Raw genomic sequence first — 20,281 nt, 5'->3', positions numbered from 1 at the left:
CCACATCCAGGAGTTTCTCCCGGAAAAGGGGACCCTCAGGTTCCCAGCTAACAACCTGCCCGCTAATCAAACCCCATTGAGCAAAGACTCTTCAGCTCATCGCTTTGAAGCCAAGCCCTGTAACCCCTCGCAAGTCGTGTCCCCCCAGCCCATCTGCCTTAATTTAAATAGCTTTTAAGACCAGGGGGGATAAGGGATGCACGTAGCACCTCGCTCTCGTGCAGCCGGCCGTGCGTTGGGGTGGAAGCAGCTTTTCCAGCCGGTGACTCTCCCGGTGCCGGATGGTTTCCCTCAACTCGTTGAGGCTGCTGGCACCCCACGACTCTGCTCCCGGGTTTGCTGCAGCGCCCACGGGCACGCTTGCTAACACGAGCCCCGCAGCCGGGGCCCGGGGAGGAGCGGCGAGGTGCGGGCAGTTCTGCCCTTGTGCCCCGGGTGTAACGGGGTGATGGGGAGGGCGAGTTTACAGGAATAAAACCCATCCACAGAGGCAAAGCGTCGCGCTGTTGCCTTGCGAGAGGGAAGCCTGTAATTGCATGAAATGAAGTGCAAGAGCTTCAAACCGCGGCTGCCGGGGGCTCGCGCGGGGCTGGAAATGCGGCGGGTGTTGCGGCCCCCGCGTTCTGCATTGAAGGGCGAAGCGCCCAGCTTGGTCCTTCGAGGGCATCCGAGGGGTACAGCAGGACGGGGGGGTGCATGGAGGCATCCGTGAGAAAGGGAGGATTTTCTGAGTGATGTTTTCTGGGGTGCCACCGTGCTCTCATTTTGCTGTGTCCCAGCTCTGCGGTACCTTTGGGCTTCCTCGACCTGGCGGCAGACTTTCTGCCGGGTGGTTTTTCCTGCTGGGAAGTGCTGGTTCGCTGGGAGGTGAAGCGCTTTGTGGAAAAGCGTCAACTTTGTTGAGATTTTCACGGTGAAATATGTGGTGCAGGCTCCACATGCTTGGTGTGCAGCCTCGCTGAAACTTCAGCTTTGCTGTCTCCAGCGTCTGAAAATGAAATATTTGGGGATTCTGTGAAAAATGCCCAGGTCCTGGGGTTTTGTGTCTTGCATCAGACTGGGAGAAAGCTGAAAACGTCGTGTTTTCCTAAGGGACACAGGTTGCACTTGCTTTGCCCCGGTGCTGTACAGGGCCGGCAGCCTGTCCGTGGCAGCTCACGCTGCTGCACGTTTATTTTTTGGAGTAAATGGAACGCAGCTAAAACTGGCCGGCGTTTGACATCCCATCCCTGCGTCTCGCCGCCAGACCTCGTGGGGATCGGAGCCGGCACGGGGCGAGGATGGGGCATGGGGCAGGCGGAGATGGGGATGCCAACCGGGGATTTCAGGCTCTTTTTTTCTCAGCCTCTGCTCTCTCCTCCTCCCCTTCAGGTCCTGCTAGCAAGTCATGATGGTTGAATCTGCCTCGGAGACGATACGGTCCACTCCCTCCAGCCAAAACGGGGTCAGCAGCCTCAGCAACCAGCCCGATGGCGGCGGGGGCGGCGCAGGCGGCGGCGGAGGGGGCGGCGGGCGCGAAGGAGCCGCGAGCGGCGAGACCAACGGCGAGATGAGCCCCGTGGAGCTCCTGCACTTCCAGCAGCAGCAGGTAGGAGGGACACCCCGCTTCCTCCTGCCTTACGCCAGGCAACGTGGAACCGGGTCCTTTGAGGATTTGGTTTGGGGGCAACACCCAAATTTACCCTCCCCTCGTCTCCGGGGCTGGCCGAGGACATGGGTTGCGCTAGGCTTGGTCATCCCTGTTGAAGTTGGGGTGCGAGCGCTGCCCCAAAAAGCAGGCGCCTGTCCTTTGGGGTGCACGTCCCTCAGGGGATGGAGCCCGTCCGTCCGTGCGGCTCGTGGGCTGGTGCCTGCTGCCCCGGAGATGGCCGCGTTTTGGGGGGGAGGTCCTGCCTGTACCCCGTCGGTGTGGGGAGAGTGGTGCAGGAAAAGGCGGAGGGCCGTGAGAGCAGAGTAAAGACCTGTTGGCTGTAAAATAAGGAGCAGGTTTTCTCTTAGTCGGTATTTGGTCACCCAGGTGGGTGACTGGAGGTGGTCTCCCGTTCTCTGGGGCTCCTGGTGCCTTCAGCTGAAAAATTAACTTCACACGCGCGGCCTAAAACCCGTGTGAGCGTGAGACGTGCACGCGACAGTTTTGTCCTTGAGCACACGCGTGTGCGCCTCGGGGGGCCCGTCCCCGGGAGCTGCGTGGCACACATCGCCCCTCGCAACACGCACGCCCGGGCGGCTGTGGGGACGGGGGACGTGTGTGCGTGCCTGCAGGTTACCTTTCAAAACAAACTTTGGCAAAAACATAAATTTTCCTCCTCGGATACTAAATAAGGCAATGATCCCTGCCTCGTATGGAGATCGCCTCCCTGAGCCATAAATTCCAGCGTGAAAGCTGTAAAAAATTGCTGTGTCTGATACTTTAGTAGTGAGTGCTGTAAATCCATTACCTGAATAACAGCCGTTTCTCACGCAGTTAAGCCCCTGTTCCCCTGATCTGAAGGGTAATCATGCGTGTAATGCTGCTGCGAGTCACCCCTGCCGAAGGAGCTGCCGCTCGCTCCCCTCCCCACGCCGAGGGCGGCCCCGAATTTCACTGAGCGGCAGCCGGAGCCAGGGGTGAATAGGAGATGCTTGTTCCTGCGCGGCCAAAACTGTGCAAATCGGAGGGTGGGCAGCACGGTTGTAAAACGGGGTTATCTCCTCCGGAAAATAAGGAAAAAAGGGGCTTTCGCGATGCAGAGCGCTGCTGCTGTTGGCTCATCCCCGTGGATGCTGCTCCCTGAGCTCACCTGGTAAATCCTGCCCTGCCCAAAGCACGGCCAATGTTTAATTTCACCCTTTTGCATTTCTTCTTTCGGATTCCCGGTGTAATTACCCTGGGAAACTTGCTGGCACGTGGAATTATTAAGGCAGAGGGTTTGGTAAACTTCCAAAAACAAATGACATCTGCAATGACAGCACCTTGGGGGGAGGGAAAAAAAAAAAAAACATCCCGAGGACTATCAATCTTCATGCTTCAGGAAACAGGCTGAGCACCAGCTGGGGTCAGGAATAAATGTCCCCATATATAGAGTTTTGCACAATTAGGTGCTTTATGAAGGCTTTACACCATCCTCGGGAGCATCCAGCATTCGCCCCTTGTCGCAGGCAGGCTCTCGGACCACTGGGCTATTCCCGTCTGACAGCTCCTCCGTCCTGGCTCCGCCGCAGCTCCTGAAATGCTGACACTCAATCCTTATCCTTATTTAACTATATGAAATCCCCAGGAAATGTTAGGAAGCCTGGAGGGGTGGAAACCCACCGCTCAACCACCCAACCTGAGCTTGAAGGGCCACCGGTGACTTAAAACTCCATGTCCATAGGGGTTTGCCTGGGCGATGCAGCTCCCCGGGGGCACGTGCTCTGCCCTCGTTTTCGGCTGGTTTTGCACCTTTTGGCAAAACGAGCTGGTTTTGACCTTCTTTGGTGCCCGCAGTCTCTCTGCTTTCAGCCTTTTGAAAGGGTGAACCCAGACAGCCCTGGGGTTGGTTTGCAGGGACTTCTCAGGTTAAAACTCCTCTCTTGAGGATGCCGCCCGGAGGTGAGTGTCCTGGGTGGGAGTTTGAGGGGAGGTGTATATATCGTAGGGTGCTCAGGGAACCCCTGAAGCTGTTTTGTGGCCTCTGGGGAGTCCCCGGAGCAAGAGGACACAGATGTCCGGCTGCACCAGCCCGGCTTTGCCAGGACAGGGGCTGCCGGCCGCGGCGCTGGCTCTGCTCCACCGCGGAGCACAGCTTTCTGTCACCGTCCTCGGCTGCGCCTGGTCCGGCTCTCCACCCCGATCCATGCGACTTCAGAGCATCCTGTGGTCCGGAGAGTCTGGAGGGAGAGCGGGGAGCCCGGTGGGATGGGGTGGGGAAAAAGGGCATCCCCCTCCCCTCCCTCCCTCCCTCTTCCCCCCAGCCCAGGGGATGGCGTTCAGGTTAAATCCTTGGATTTCAATGGCGGGATTCGGCTGAAAAGCTTGAATAGCGCGCGCCCGCATTGTGCCGGGGTTGGCGGAGGGGAGAGGTCGGCCGGGGGCATGGGAGGGCTGCCCGCCGGCCGGGGTCTCCCACCGCCGTTGCTGTGGGAACGTGGCGAGACCTCCAACGCGCTGACATCCTCGAACCGGGCTCCAAAGGGCCCTGCCGCCTTTGCGCATTAATGAGTTTTTAATGTGGGGGCTGGCCCCTCGCACCCCCCGCCACGCCAGGGCCCCCCACCCCCTTCCCGGTAATCCTCGGAAGGCTGGGCAGGAAGCGGGAACGGTGGGGCGATGGGGGTGTCGCAGCCCTGCGATGGGAGAAGGATGAAGGATGCTCCGGCTGGGGTATCGGGGTGCAGGGCTGCACCCCACAGGGGCGGGGGGGGTCAGGGGAGACCCACGGGTGGGCGTTGCACAGGGCTGCGTGCCGAACGGGCGCTGCTCTCCGATGCTTTGGGTTTCTCCCAGTTGAATTCCTGCAAAAAATTCCCAGCTCTCCAAGTCTTATCCCGGAGCTGGGTTTTAAAGCTGTGGGGTGCAGAGAGGCTGGGTCTCGGGGGTCGTTGCAGCTTTTGGGGTTCAGGGGGTGGGAGGTGAAAGCCTGGAGGTGCTCGGAGCAGGGATGTCCCGGGGGAATCGTGGGGAAAGTCCCTGAGCCAGGCGGCTGCACGGTAGCTCTTTCCAACTTGCAATCCCATGGAAAAGGAGCCATCTGGAAAATCCAGGCACTCAAGGCATTGTTCGGTGGTTTTTTTATTATGAAAAAAAAAAAAAAAATTGCAGGGTATTGCAGACACATGTCAAAGAAATGTTAAGTTATTAAACAAAAACAAGACTTTTTAAAAACAAGCAGCAAATCGGACTTTTTTGGTAGTTAAAGAAGGGTGTGGATGGGGGAGGAGAGGCACTTCTCTGCCATAGGAAAGATACCGTTCCATAAAACATGTGATCACATCTCAAATATATTGTGTAATCCTCTATTATTAGGGTATTTAAGATAAAAATGAGACCGGAGCACTTAAGTGAAACTCATCTCTCTATTAGGGTCCTTGATTTATATTTCATATTTTACTGAGTACAAATGCAGGAGGGTTTTTTTCTTTTTTTTTTCCTCTTTTTTTTTTTTTCATGGGGTGGGATTGTCAGGAGCTTGTTCCTTGTGTTCTTCATTAGTGGAAATGGGTTTAACCCCTCGCCTGCGAGGATTGAAGAGTCAAGAGTAGAGGAATAAAGTCCAGAAGCATTAGCATGTGCAGCGAAAGGGAGAACAGCTGGGGCAGAGAGAGAGGCACAGAGCCGGTTGTAAAAAGGACGTTGGGGTTTTTTTTTTTCCTCCTGTGAAGAATTGTGTCATTTTTGTTAATTTTGATCTCTTGGAGCCATTTGGTTCTGGTTAAGCAAGACCAGGGCTGGGCTGGGTGGAAGTGCTTCTCAATATGGCATCATTTACCGTTAATATCCATCTAAAAATATCCGCGTGTGTGTTGTTTTAATAGCTCTAATTCTGGAATGTGACGATGTCATTTTTATGAGGTTAGTGTAAAAAAAATTTTTTTTTAACATTTTTTCATCCCTTCCCAACCTCCTTCTACCCTCCAAAAGGAACGGAGGGAAAAGGGAAGATACAGACTCTCTTTATAGATCCTCTTTCTGCCTCCCTCCTGGCAAAATTCTTGGTTTAATATCATTTTTAGGGTGACTTTTCACTCATTGGAGGTTAAAACCCCATGCAAAGCTTTGATCCCATCCAGGTGGAAAATCCCTCGGCTATTTTTGGGCAGCGGTTCCCATCGCGGGCTGGGTGAACCCGCTCCCCCCTGCGCGGCAGGCAGCCGGCGCGCTGCTTTTGGCTCCGGCAACTGGAGCGTCCGGGCACCGCTGAGCATAATTAAAAAGTACACCCTCGTAAAATGAAATACCTGGTAGAATAAGGTAGTTTTAAAAATACCCTGGGCAAGATTTTCCGTTTGATTTTTTGGGAGGCTGGGGCTTGTGCTTTTAGAGAGACCCGTGGATGTCTCCATCGTCAGCAAACTTTTTTTGAACCTCTTGACCTATTTCTTCCTAATTTGACCAGGCCGCGGGAGGCCTCGGAGAGGCTCCGCTTGGGCAGATTTTGAGGAAAAAAAGGCAGCCAGGCAGGGGTGAGGGGTTGAAGTGCAAGTCAGCCACCCTAAATGGGGTGGGAGCTGCTGTCTCCTCTCCCCGGGCTCCTCCATCGCTGGGGCCAGACGGGACCTGGTGTTCCCCGTGGGAGAAAGGGAAGTTGGTGGCGTTTGCTGTGGGAAGGCAGGCAAAAAGCTGGCCCTCCTGCCGTCCTGGGATGCCTCCATCACATACAGGGCTGGAGGTGTGGAGTCCCACTGGCCGGAGCACAAGCCTTTGGGGGAAGAATTAAGGATAATTACGTTGAGTGGAAGCCGGGGTGACGGGCTGCTTCCCTGCTGGAGGATGAGATGCTTGTATCTGAAGTGGGGGAAGGATCCAGTCTCGTTTTCCCCAGGAGGGATTCGGTGTCTCCGGGGAGAGGCGAGCATCCCCCTGGGCTGGGTACCCCGAGAGCCCCCTTCCATGGCAGGGAAACCTCTGGTGCCGCGGGAGCAGCTCGGAGCTGGCCCTGGCAGGGGGTGTGCTGCCTGGGCAGAGCCTTCACCGTGCCTGGGATTAATCCCAGGCTTGGTTTATATATTGAGCCCCTCCCTGTCCCAGCACACACCTTCCAGCATCTCATCTCTCCCTGCAAAACCCTGGTGTGCTAGGTGCCCCCGCGCAGTCTGGGGTAGTTGTGGGCCACCCCCAGCAAAGTCCGGGTCACCATCCTCTTCCTCAGCCCTGAAACGTGTTGCTGCTGCTGCTCTTGGGGAGGGCAAAGCCAAACTGCATCAGCTCTTGATGTAAGTGTCTGAGACATTACAAACTTTTTTATGGGATAATTTGCTGATCAAAGGGAGCCATCCAGGAGCATGATGAATTTGACACAACCCATTCGTTCCTAATTACGAGTAACATGCTAATGACTCTTGAATAACACTATGCAGCAGGATACATTTTTTTTTTTAAATCTTTTTTTTTTTCCCGGTTCACAGAGCCAGAAGGTGAAAGCCCATCCGTTCCTATGGGGAGACTTTTTTCCTTCTGCTTTCACATCTCCTCAGCCCTAAGGAGCGGTTGTGGGTGACACCTTCATCCCTACAGAAAGGCTTTATCTCCCCCAGCACCTGGGCTGCTCCTCCTGCCCTATGGGGTGGGGGTAACAAAAGCAGATAACGCGGGGCTCTGCATCCCGAAATTCAATTCTTGGGACTCCGCCTGCCTTGGGCAGCCGTGCAACAGGTTTGCAGACTCTGGGCGCTGCCAGCCAGAGCATCCTTCGTTTGCAGGCTGAGCTGAATTTAGGCTTAAGTGGAAATCGCTGCTGGGTGGTGGGGAGGGAGGGAGGGGGCAGCTCCGGGGCGCTGGCGGGGAGGCCCCTGTGTGCAATTGTAAGGCCATGTCATTTTTTTTCCTGTAAATCTTGTAATTTCGTGCTTCAGAGCACAACAAAGTGAGAGAGCCAGCAGGGAGTGAATTAAATTCCCCCCTGAGAGGCGGCGCGGGGTGGGCGGCCAGCGGCGGGCTGAGCCAGCCGGGCGCTGGGGACTCGGTGGCACCCGCGGGCCAGCCAGTTTTTGGGTTTAGAAAGAGAGATTGCGGGAGAAATCCTGCCTAACGCTTTGCCTGGGTGCTGGCATTATGTCTCTTCAGTTTTTTCCCCTCTTTGCTGTATTTTCCGTACCTGCTGCACTGATTTTTGTTGGGCTGGGGCAGGGACCTGCCTCACCGGATCACTTCTGTGAGATGGTCCTTACAAACACCGGAGGAATCTCACGTGGTGCAGATGGAGAAACCAAATCCATGCAAACCTCTGTCAAACGGACACGTGGAAAAATAGATGAAGCTTGGGCAGCTGGTGTGCACACGCGGGATGCAGCCAGTGGTCCGGCACCCATCCTCGGGTGGGTGCCTTGGACCTGCTGGCTCTGCTGCACGCTGGTGCTGAGCAGCCGTCGATTGAATTCCTCCACCCTTGGCTTTTAACTGGAATTACTGTTTTCATTTCAAAAAGTAATTAAAATATCAGACCTTGAGCTGTCATAACTGTCACATGGTTTTTGTGTTCACATTACCGATGCACATCTATTACTGTTAATAACAGGGAAATAACATGCCCGCAGAGGAGCGTGCCTTGTGCTGGGGCTGCATCGGCTCTGGGACTTGGACCACGGGTTCATACCATCAGTGATTCCCAGCAGCAAATTGCCATGTTTGTCCTCATGGATTTTATTTTTTAATCGTTTGGATAAATTGAGTTTGCAAGTCAGTGGTCATGCAGTTTTTCAGCAGCCCCAGCAGCCGGCCAAGGATGCTCGGGAAGAGGCGGTGGGCTTGGGGCAGCTCTGGGTGCAACCGCGCTGGGCACACCGGGCTCTGTCCGCTCCTGGGGGCACCCAGGGGTGCAGCCCTGGCAATTCGTCGTGGGAGGGTGACGTTAGGATCCCAGAGGCTTTTGAAACTCCTGGGCTTTTGACTTTTTTGGGGCACGTGCATGGTGGCAAACACAGCCGGGCAGGGCAGAGGGTGTCCTGTGCTGCGTCTGGGGCACAGCTTGTTGGGTTTGGGTCCCTTGCTGGAAAATGCTATTTTTGTGAATAAAATAGGCAAGGCTGTGTCTGCTAAACCCTCTGCACACAGCCTCTGGCTTCGGCAGCAACTTTAAAATCACCTCTCGTTTTGCAAATGCACTTCTAACGCCTGTCCATGTGCGAGGAGCGGGTCGGAAGGCTTTTATTCACAGAAAAAACAGTGGTGGCAGAGCTCGGACATCCTTTGCTCTAAATCTGTCCCCTATGCTCTTCCTGAGCAACCCCTGCGGAGAGGAGCACGAAATGGGACCTTTTGATTAAAACGCAGGTAATGAGTCTTCACGGATGCTCCATTGAGCAACTGTTTAAGGGTGCTGTGGGTGCTCCTTGGTTCACAGAGGTTAAATAAATAGCGAGTGGACCGGAGCGATGTATTAAGGTGCATCCACGCTGTGGGCGATGCCTCTCCGGTTTGCAAGCGGATTTGGCACGGAGGGATGGAGAGGCAGCGCACGGGCTGGGGGCTTTCTTCTTTATAGCTGGAAATGCAGAGAATTAACAAGCGGCCCTTTCTCGGGGCACGCGGCTGCCTCCTGGAAGCCGGGGCAGTGATTTACAGCCGGGGTGATGACAGCCGGGGGAACCCGTGTGCTGCTGGCGGCACCGCCGAGCCGGGCTCTGACCCCACGCCGGGCCCTAATGCAAACCCGTCCTGCAGGCAGGGCTACAATGACTTGGTTGTTGAGAAATGTACCCCCCCCAAAAAAAAATTCTTTAAAAGCAAAAATAAGGAGTGTACAAGGAAGCGGGTCTTGGAGCAGCAGCCGGGTACCGCAGGGTTGTTTTCGTTAGGGCTTTATTCCCTCTTCTGGCTCCCAGCTCCTGAATGAAGCTCCTTTTCTCGGCTCGCACACACACCGGCGCTCGCCCTCGGCCACGCTCGCCGGTGACCGGCCGGCTCTTCTGCCAGCTCGCACTTGCTCCTCTGTCCTTCTTGTCTCTTTGCAGGATTTTCCTTAATTTCACCCGCTTTCTTCAGCTGCCGACACTGCTGTGCAGGGCTCGCTCACAGTTGCTTGTGCCTGCATGTGTTTCCACAAGTGGTTTTTATCAATTTATTTTGGTTTCTCCCTTTTTTGCCTGTTGTGTCACTTCCCAGCCAGCCACCTTCATCCCTGCAAACAAGTTAAGGAAACTCATAACTCTTTCTAGGCAAACACCCATAAAAGTAAGCAGGTTTCATCCTGGTCACTTGGGTGAGTTGCTAAACTCCTGCATCACCATAAACTCTGTGCGGATGCATTCGTGGGTTATTAATTTAGGGTGTAATCCTGCTCTTGGCCTGACTGAATCTGGGACTTTTTGGTGCTCCAGTGTGACAATCAGATGTAAAATTAAATATACACGGTAGCTTTAGACACAAGGGATGTCAGCTGCAGCAGAAATGTAGTGGTGGCTCCATGCAAGGGTGGAATAAATCAGCCGGGAGCCGGCCCCTCCGCCGGACCTTCGGTCGGGTGCTGGTTGTGCCTGGCCAGGAGCCACCTGTGCCGAGGCTGGGGATAACCCGTGTGAAAACCTGCCAGAGGCACGAAGATGCTGGACCTGGTGACTTGCCGAAGATGGGGCAGGGGTTTTTGGAAGAGGATAGGGTTGCCCCCAGGTCCTCATGGTCCTCCGTGGCTCCAGGGGGGTTGGAGAGCGGTGGTCTGTAATGGGATGTACTGGTCATACTGGTGTGGCAGGAGGGAGCGTGGGGGAGCGCTGCCCTCCTCGTGTGTCCCTCGCGCCCCACGGATCGAATCCGCGGAGAACCAGTCCGGCCGGCCCCGCGTCCGGGCGCTGCTCTGGGGAGCTGGAGGGGGAGCGTGCCCGGAGGAGGGAGGAGGAAGAGGGCACCCTTCCTCCTGCCCACCCTGCTGTGTCTCTTTTGCAGGCTCTCCAGGTGGCACGCCAGTTCCTGCTGCAGCAGGCCACGGGGCTGAGCTCCCCCAGCAGCAATGAGGGCAAGCAGCCGGCGGTGCAGGTGAGCCCCGAGGACGTGTGTGTGTGTCCCCCATCACCCCCTTTTTGGGAAGGGCTCGGCTGCAAACTGATGCTGTGGGAAAATGCATGTGCAAACACACGTCGCCTCCGTCCTTGGGGTGGCTGAAGCACACCAGGAGCCCCCCAGAGAGTTAAATACCCTGGAAACCTCCAGAAATTTGTTGGTTTTTTTTTTTTTTTGGGGGGGGTGGGGGGGGGTGGTCTCCATTGTGTGCTGACATGGTGGGAAAGGGCGATGCGAGGCAAAGGATGGCTCCAGGTGGGGCAAGGACCAGGGACAGAAGGCCATCGTGTGCCACCGTACCTTGGGACAGCATTTCGGATAGGGAAGTGCCGAGTTTTCCACCCCGAGCACCCCAGGATTGATGCCGGGTGCTGTGAGCTGGGAGCAAGGACTGGATAAGGGACAGTCCTTTGGGGCTGGAGCCAGGGCAGGTCCTCCAGCACGGAACAGGCGCTGGGGTGGGACGAAAGCCCAGCTTGGGTGGGGTTTTTGTGGCGCTGGCAGGAAAATGGGGCTTTGGGTGAGCGCAGCACCCTTGGGTGGCATCCTGCTCCCAGAGGGGAGGGGGGGACCTCCCCTTAGCACCCCTGCTGCCCTCCTCCCCCAAAGGAAAGGGGCAGAAGAGGGATGTGAACCTGGAGAGAGGGGGAGGCAGAAAGAAGCAAAGCCCAAGCGATGGAAAGTGACAATTTAAATAGCTGTGCAGAGGGGCTCTCCCTTCAGGCTAATTAAATTTATCAGAGAACAGCAGGTTACCTTATTGGAGCCACGTGGGTTTAATTAACAAAGGAAAGTAATTAGCACAAGCGCTCTCAGAGCTGGAGGTCCTGCCTATGCCAGGCTGAGCCAGCACGGCAGCGTGGCAAGAGCCGGGGCTGGGACGGGCAATCGCCGGCTCCTCTCCCGGCTTGGCGAGTCCCACGGCCGGGGCACGGCTGAACCTTGGCTGACAGCAAGTGCCATCCCGGTGCTGCCAGTACCGGGGTGGGCTTGTGGGGGCCGGGGAAGCCCGGAGCCCCCCGGCTGCCCCACCAGGTTGGGAAGTAGCAGCCGGGTAGGAGCAGCGGGAATTAGTCAGGGCTTCTGCGGCACAAACAGGCGGCTTTTTCCAGTGGCGCTTGCAGGAAGGAAATGCAGTCACTGCATGGAAAATGTCTGCGAAGGACAAAGGCAGCGAGGGTGAAGTCAGATTCCGGTAACCGGCACCTCGCTCCCCTCTGTGGGTGCTTGTCCCTGGCCATGCTTCTCCTGCCTGCACTTCTCCTGCCTGCGCTTCTGCCTGCACTTCTTCTCCTGCCTATCCCTCGCTGCTCCCTCCGCCGCTTGCCCCGGCCGCGATGCACGCGCGCTTCGCTCGCTCTCCGCTCGCTTAAACATCCCATTCCCCCCTTCTCTGCCGTTTTCTCTCGCCTCCCCTCCCTGCCCATCTGGCCGGTGGCTTTGCCGGAGTGAACTGGATCTGCCTTCCTCTCCCCTCCTCCCTTTTTGTGTTGCAAAAGGACTTGTGAAAGTTGTAGACGTGAGTCAGAAATAGCTCATAACTCAGCAGCGACCGGCCTCTTCCTCCCCCCCCCACCGGCCCCACCAGCCCTGCCGGCAGCTGGAGCGGGATCTGACCAAGGGGAGATAGAGGATTAAGCAGGCTCCTTTGAAAGGAAGTTTATCTAACGGCAGAGTGGTGTGGATGAGACTGGCCAGGACGGCTGGAGGAGGAGGAGAAAGGCTGCAGCAGCCCCTGGCTAGGGAGGACGGGGGGAGCACGGCAGGACCGGGGGTTCATTGCAGCCTTTGGGAACCGGGGTGCCCTCGGTGTGCCGGCCCGGACCCCCGCGGGCTTTGCCGGTGGATGTGCAGCTGCGCTGCTAGCCCCCATGGTTGGGGACTGGATTCCCATATTGCTTGAGTTATTTTGCTCGGGGTGGGGGGAGAAGCTTTTTCAGTGGTCTCCCCACAGCTCCCGGCCCCCAGTCCCAGGCGAAGCAAGCAGGAGGGTCCCAGCGTCGGCAGAGCGAGCAGGGGCCCCCGCGCCCAGCACCCAACACCCAGGAGCGCTGCAAATTCCCCGTGCTCGCCGACACCGTGCACTTGCGTTTGCAGCGAGCAGCTCCCTGCCACCTTGCTGATGGGGACGGGACGTTTACGGGGCGCCAAGCCAGCGGGAATATTAACGACAGTCGGCAATGGCGTGCTCTTAAAAACAAACAAGGAGCTGCTGGGCTCAGTAGGGATCTTGGGGTTGGTTTTTTTTGGAGTATGAACCCTCTCTCCCCCCAGATGCCTGGAGGTGTGCGCGGAGAGCCTCACAGCTGGCACTCAAATTACAGCTACGTCCAAAAAAAAAAACCACCCAAAAAACCCCACCCTGAAACATTTTTAAATGGTTTTATTTCTTCGCAACTTTAAAACTATTAGAAACTTGGCAGATGCCGACTAAGTGTTGCATTTGAGGACTCGTGCTGCAGATGGTCTGCAGGGCTCTCCTCCCCGGCGCGAGGCTGGTCGGGAGCGGTGGATCCCCCCCGGGGTGGATCCTCCCCCATGGGGAGATGCTGCCGGTATTCGGTAAAGTCCAAGGTATGAGGTGCTGGAGCGTGTTTAGAAAGGCAGCACCGTGTATTTTTGGTGCTGGGGCATTTCTGTCTTGGAGGCACTGCTGAATCACGGGGTGCCCTCTTTGGGGGGCCGGGGGTCTCCCCAGCCTCTGGCGGGAGCAACTTGCGGAGTTTAAAAAGCTTCTGAAATAGGAGAGGGGCTGAAGGACGCTGAGGGAAGGGGAGAGGAGTTTGGAGCAAACTGCGGGAAATTGCTTTTCTTTTGTCTGCTGTGGCGGGGAGGGCAGCGGAGCGGAAAAGTGTATTTTGTTGATTTGAAACTTGAGTGAAATGGGTAATGAAGACAGATCAATACCAGCCCTTCTGCGTTCCCTCTCCAGGAAAAAATACAGCAGCCCGTCCGTCTTGGCTTGCGTGGCGCTAGATTTTTCCATTTGAACTTGCAGCACCGCCGTCCATCCCCGCTGCCCCCCGCCATTCCCCCTCCTCCTTCCCAGAGCCCCCAGCTCTGCCAGCCCGGAGCCGCCGCCATCCCGCTCCGCCGTCCCCACCGCCACGACGGCACCGACGGCATTTTGGATTAACGGGGTAGCAAAGGAGTTGCTTCAATCCCCGCCGATTTCATTGGCGTGGTGAGCCGTGCCAGCGCCCCGTGCCCGTGGAGGAGACGTGATCCCCCGGGGATCCTGCCTGGGTGATGCTGAGGGGCAGCAGCTCACCCCAAAAACCACGGCAGGGCCGTACCGAGGAGGGGGCTGCAGGCAGCAAGCTCGCCAGCCCACCGCCGCCAAGCATCCCCCAACCAGCTCCCTTTCAACTTTTAGTGACTCGCAGCCCAATTATGCGCGATTAGTGCCTCCCTGGCGGGGCGCGCCGTTGCTAACGAGGACGCACGTTGGGTCGAACACGCAGGGGATTGATTCCTCCTTTTCTTTGCGTGCAGCTGAACATCAGAGGCCGGTTGTCCTCCACGCAGCTACGGTGGTGCCTGCTCGCCCCGCGCTGCTGCCCTCCTCCTGCCACCCCCACGCAAGGCAATTAATCCTTTGGTGCTAAGGCTCTTCAAAGTATTCGTAAAATAACCTCACAGCCTCAAAACCCAGCCTGGCACGTGGAGCTGGAGCTCCCTTGCAGATCTGGGTTTGGTTTCTGCTCTGACCCTGGATAGGTTTTGGTCTGTTGTCCCTGTCCCATCTTGGTAAGGTCCAGACACGGCGTGGTGTGAGCGGAGGAGGGTGTGGAGGTTGGGCATGGTGTTTGGGTGGCCCTGTAGCACCCATCAAGACATATATAACCGTAGCTGGAGTTACAGTGGTGTGAGTGGCATCACTGCCTGGCCCCGGGTGTTTGAAGTTCTTGCAGATGGTCTGAGCCGGCTGAATCTCGGAGTTCGTCCGGGGATGCTGAGCGCAGGAGGGGACACGTGGATTTGCCTGTGTGCACTTTGGCTGGACTCAAAGCGAAAGGTTTGCTCTTGTCCAGCTGCAGCAGCGAGAAGCGGGTGCTCTGGGGGGGGGGGATTTGCTCATCCCATGCCCCTAAAAACAGCAGACCCAAAGCTGCTGGTTGTTTTCCCCCTTATGTTCCCGGCTCCCGGCCTCCCTCACCAACCTCCTTGGTTTGTTTCTCTTGGTTTTGGATTTGAAAAGGGTGTTTAAAAAAAAAAAAAAAGAAAAACAGCGCAAACATGTTTGCTGTTGTTTCTAATTGGGAGTTAAAACTCGAGATTAGATCAGAGACAATGATGTGCAGCGCCTTGGGCTCTGCGGGAAGCATCGAACACCCCAGGTAGCTGGCGTGCACCCACCACAGGGAGAGGTTTGCTCATCCCGGCGGCCCCAGAGCCCCCCCCCGGTCAGCAGGGACGGGGTGGGGGACGAGGTCTGGGCTGCGCCTGCCCTGGCACGGGAGCTCAGACATGTGGTTTTAGGTGTGAACCCGGAGATGCTCCTTCCCGTAGCAGCGGTGACCTGCTGCCCCTGGCTCCCCGGGGACGTGGCGGCTCCTGCGGCAACCTCCCGGCATGGGTGACGGCGCGGCTGGGAGGTGAAGGTCGGTGCAGGGATGCTTTGAGGCTGAGCAAACCGCGGGCTTGCTCGCACGCCCCGGGCTGATGGGGGCTGTCCCGGTTCCCATGCTGTGCCAAGCCAGCTGTCTTGGGGGTCAGGAGGGCGGCCGTCCCTCTGATGGCAGCCCCGCAGCGCTGAGAGCCAAGACCGGCCGTCGGGCCGTGGCTTTCCCCGCTCTGCCTCGTGGCTGGGAGTTGCAATTCGCTTCCCGTAAAAAAAAAAAAAAAAAAAAATCTAAGAAAAATTTAAATAAAAGCATTGCTCCCCCATCCTGCTGAGTTACGCCCGTCCAAATCCTGTTTCGCTCAGCCGGCTTTGGCAGAGTCGTTCTGCGCTTACGCCGAGCGCCGAGTTTCCCCTGTAATACCCGTCTCGTTTTCCACCCGCTGCCTGATGATCCGCGTCCGCCCCATCCTCTGGCACGGAGGGATTACAACCGGGACCGCCTGGAAAATCACCCCCTCGAGATCCCGCTCGCCGGTCGGAGCCGCAGCGCCGGGGCTTTCTGGGAGGCAGCCGGAGCTGTTAGTAAGCAGTTTTGCGGAGTGGCAGCCAGCCAAGGAGTGAGTCAAACCCTTCCTGACTTGGTGTCTGGCAGATGCCAGCTCGTGACGCGTCGGCTGGGGACCAGCCGCTGCCGCGGGGGCTGGCTGCTGGGACCCGCTTCCCTAGGGATTTGCTGGGTGCGGTGCGACCGCCGGGTGCGGGGACGGTCCCCGGCCGCTCTGGGCACCCGGGAAGGGACTTTGCCGCCGGGTGGACGGGATGGAGAGGAGGCAGCTGGGTGCAGCTAACCCCTCGTACCCGGCCTGTGCCGCTCTGCTCGGCGCCCTTTGGCTCTCCCTTGTGCTGTTGACCGCCGTGACCGCCTGGATCCGAGCTTTTGAGGTGACCGTCGCCCAAAGCCCCCGTTCCGTGCTATCGCGGGGACGCCAGGCCGGCCTCGTCCCCCGCCGCGGGGAAGCTTGTGCGATGGCCGAGTGCCGTGGCTGCCGGTGAAGGGGCTGAACCCCGCTCCTCGGTGTCCCGGGGGGGCCGCGCTGTGCCGTCCCGTCCCCCTCCCCTTTAGCGGATCAGCTGCGGGCGAGTGCCACCGCGGGGCTCTCGGTTGGGCCAGGGGTGGACGTTTTCATCCCCGTCTCGTTTTGCTGAGGCAGCAGCTGTCATCATCCCTGACAGAGGCAGCTGGGGCTGTCGCCGGAGCCCCCGGGGCCGAGAACCGCGGCACCGCGGTTTGCTGCCCCGTGCCGGGGTCGAGTCAGCCGCCGGCAGCAGCGCCGCAGCCTGCCCGGCACCGGCGCGCGTGATGAACGGCCGCGGCGGGAGCAAAACTTACTGTAAACGGGAATTTCCCCTTTTCCTAAAGAAAGCTCCTGCCCTCCCTGGAAACCTTAGCCAGGAGGGGGATGCTTTCCACGCCAGGGTGGTGGAAATTCTTTGTGCGGCTTTGGCATCTGCCGGGGTTCGGGGAGGCGGCGAAGCCTGGATGCCCCTCGCAAGAACCGGCACCGGTTCGCCCCGTTCACACCTCGCCCCCTCGCGAAGCTGCCACCGTTTCCCCGTGTCAGCTCCACATCCAAGCACGGAAGAAAAAAACATTTAATGCAGACAAAGGTTGTATGAAAATATAATTCTGCTTTTGTTAGCAGCCATCAAACTCTAAAAAGCGTCGCTTTTGTTTTCTTGTAACATTGTGAAAACCTCGTGTCGGATCGAGAGCTGGGGCCCTCTCGACTAATCGCCTCTCCTTTGTGTTTTTAGATTATAGGGGCAATTAGTGTTGTCAAAACCTCTGGCAATTCTCTTTGCTCTTGACAGGGTGTCAGTCCGCTGGGCGAGAAATGGAAGGTGTTATAACTCTCCGGTAATTAGGATGCCTCCGATTTGAAAATGCCAGCAAACGTGTACGAGAGGCCGCACGGCGGTGGTGGGGGCGGGGAGGCCGCCCGGATGGGGGATGCGGTGAGCAATTAATTAGGGGCTCTCATTCCGAGCACGTTGCCAGCTGATGAATTGGCAAAGGGAAATTAGCAGGATGCTTAGCTCCCAGCGAGCGGGCGCGCGCCCCTCTCGCTCTCATCTTGCCATCCCCGTGAGCTTCCCTCCTTCCCAGATGTTTGCCGAGAGCTCTGCACAGCTGTCTGGGAGCACCTGACCGCCGAAACAGCAGCTCTTCACCGGTGCTGGTGCCGTGGGGGGAGCTTGGGGTTCTCCTGGCTCTCCGGCAGGCGCCGGAGCCCTCGCAGGGCTTTGCGGCTCTTTGCTGGGGGCACTCGTGCAGCCTCTCCGCTGCCAGCCGAGCCGGTGCGGTTGAAGGCACCCCAGCAGCAGCCCTTGGGTGTGAACACGCAGCAATTAATCAATAACTCTTGACACGAAGGCAGCTGTGGGCAGGGGGGGGGGATCGCCGGCGACAAATGAAACTCCCGCTTGCGACGCCTCCCTCCAGCAAAATGCCTGAGTAAACAGATAAGCCTTTGCAATCTCCCTTGAAGGTCGGCACGCTGCAGCCCGGCCGGATGCCCACCGCAGACGGGAGGGACTGCACGGGGCTGCCCCTGGGGTCCCGGTCCTGCTCCGTGTCCCACCGGGGTGGCCGGAGCGGGGAGGCAGCCCCCAGGGTGGGCAGCAGGTCCAGACTGGGGAGTCTGGGCATTGCTGGAGGTCCTGGGGCGGAGGGGCTGGCAGGTAGCGGGCTTTCGGTGGGACTTTGCCGCGTGCTCTGAAGCCAGTTGCTTTGTTTCGCTGTCCCTTGGTCTCTCAGGTCCCGAGACCCTGGAGTGAGGGGGTCAAAAATCGTCTAATTTGGATCAAAATTGGGTCCTTGGCTTGTATCGGGAGCCTGGCTCAGGCTCTGCCGCATCCCACGTGCCAAGGAGTCGCCTCCTCCTGGGGTCCCCTCAAAGAGCCTGAGGCTGCCAGGCAGCCTGACCCGCTCCCCTGCTCCAGACCAGCAGCGGTCGTCTGCTTTCCTAGGAAAAGGGAACATCCAGGAAGGGTTATTAAGTTACAACAGAGCCATAACCCTGTCCAGAGCCTCGGGAAGGGCTTTGGGCTGGTGGGATCAGCGGAGGGCTGCGACAAGGCAGCTCTTGATGGCCGTAGTTGGGAAGGCAGCGTTGCTCCACCTGGGCAGGACCGACGGGTCTGGGATCCATCACCGACACCTTCCCCGGCTCTTTGCCGCGGGGGTGTAGACCCGTGTTACGATAACCAAAGGCAGGGGTTGGCAGGTTTTCTTAGCCCTCCCTCCACTTGGCATGGTAATTACGTGAGTTACTGGTGTCAACTGGAGGTAAAGCTTTGATGTGTCTATGGAAAACCTGGTAACCTCTTCCTCCGTGCTCTGCTTTGCAAAGTTATTTGGGTGATCGGTATCTTCCCCACTTCCCTTGGTGTTTCCCTCCTCCCTGCACCCTCCGTGACCCGGAGGGAAGGAGCGGTGCCCGGCACCTTTCCCGTGCTCGCAGCAGAGGAGGGAGCTGTGGTTTGGAGCTGGCTGCCCCTGTGCCACTGGCTCCTCTCAGTGCCTAATTCCCCCAGTTAAGTTGCATTTAAAGACGACCCCGTGGGCAGAGAGCATCCTGCCCTCGGGGTGGGGGGAGCTCACGGTTTAGGAAGCTTCACCCCTGTGCCGGGGCATCTCCCTGCCATCGCCACGTCCCCAGCGGTGGTCTCGGCACGCCAGGCCAGACTGGTGGCCGAGGGCTTCACCCGAAGGTGACGCAGGGGTGGGGGGCACGGAGGTTGCTCCAGGAGAGCCTGGGAGGTGGGAGACACTCGCAGGCTGTTGGCATTTGGGGAAGGTTTTCCAAGGTTGGAATTGGGAGTGGTGACATGTCCTTCCTTTCCACAGGTCCCGGTGTCCGTGGCCATGATGTCCCCGCAGATGATCACGCCGCAGCAAATGCAGCAGATCCTCTCGCCGCCCCAGCTCCAGGCCCTCCTGCAGCAGCAGCAGGCGATAATGCTGCAACAGGTAACCCTGGTCCTGGGCTGGCTGTGCATCGGCTGGATCGGGCCAAGCGATTTCTCACTGGTGTCCGTGAATGCTGGAGCTTGTTAGGGGCAGGCAGATGAGTCCTTTCCTCCTCAGGCTCCTGCGTTCCCCCCATATTTCCTTAGGGATTCTGAGTACGTCCAGCGCCAAGGGCTGGAAAGAGCTGCAGGTGCTAACAGTGCTGGCAAAGCTGGATGCTGCTGCCCTGAGTCAGGGTCTCAAAGCCCAGAAAGCTCCCACATGAGGGCTGGTTTGGGGCTGCCCGGCTCTTGAGAAGAGCTGGAGTCCGGCTGGATGCTCTTGGCTCAGCAGAGCCCAAGCAGAGCCCCCGTGGCCGCTGCCTGGGCTTTAGGGCAGGCGCCCGGGTCCAGCTCGAGGCCTGAGCGTGTGGGTTTGCTTCTCACGGCCCTGCTCAGCTTTTCTGGAGTGCTCTGTCAAATGTAAAACCAATGGGGAGGGAAAGAAGAAGGAGAAGAAAAAAAAAAAACCAAACCTCAACTCCGAAACAAAACAGGTCTGCTTGGGTAAACACCTCCCGCCGGCGGGAGGGAGAGAAGGAGAAATCCCACAAGCATCCTCCACACCCTTCCTCCTGCCTCCAGTACCTGTTTACTCCAAACAGGCTGATAAGGATTCAAGGTTGGCCCCAGGGAAAGAACAAAGGGTAAACACTACCCTGGGTGGGTCCTTCTCCAAGCCTCTTTGGAGCCGGATAAAGAAACACGTTTGACTGCAAATTAAACAACCCAGGCCGGAATAGCTCGCATTCTCCACCAGAAGAAAACCAAACATCACACCTCTCACCCCTGACCCAATGTTCCTGCAGCCGCGCTCGACCATGTTGCAGAGACCTGGCTTTGATTGGCTTTCGGGTAAACACCCAGGCTTTCCAAACCTGTTCGCCGACAGAAAAAGCAAAGTTGCTGCTGTCAGCGCTGTCAGCCCCGAGCTGATAAAGGCTTCCCGGCATCCAAAGGGGCATTCCTGAGCC

The 20,281-nt window shown here is 57.8% G+C and overlaps 1 protein-coding gene across 7 annotated transcripts in view; it reads left to right on the top strand.

Annotated features, from left to right (window-relative positions):
* The window catches only part of FOXP4 (forkhead box P4), a 67,066-nt gene that overhangs the window by 22,202 nt on the left and 24,583 nt on the right, over positions 1-20,281 (top strand). For 4 of the 7 annotated variants that reach the window (XM_069771722.1, XM_069771721.1, XM_069771723.1 and 1 more), the window contains exons 2-4: positions 1,372-1,588; positions 10,556-10,645; positions 19,147-19,269. In XM_069771722.1, coding sequence (XP_069627823.1) covers positions 1,388-1,588; positions 10,556-10,645; positions 19,147-19,269 — 414 coding nt within the window. In that variant the 5' untranslated portion in view covers positions 1,372-1,387. Of the gene's footprint in view, positions 1-1,371; positions 1,589-10,555; positions 10,646-15,106; positions 15,854-15,975; positions 16,179-19,146; positions 19,270-20,281 lie in introns of those variants that run through there. The other 3 variants (XM_069771725.1, XM_069771727.1, XM_069771726.1) reach the window with 3 other exon arrangements.

This window comes from Haliaeetus albicilla, chromosome 26 (genome assembly GCF_947461875.1).
Source record: "Haliaeetus albicilla chromosome 26, bHalAlb1.1, whole genome shotgun sequence".
Taxonomy (NCBI): Eukaryota; Metazoa; Chordata; class Aves; order Accipitriformes; family Accipitridae; genus Haliaeetus; species Haliaeetus albicilla.
The sequence above is the reverse complement of the archived record's forward strand: the minus strand, read 5'-3'. Positions and strand labels throughout refer to the sequence as shown.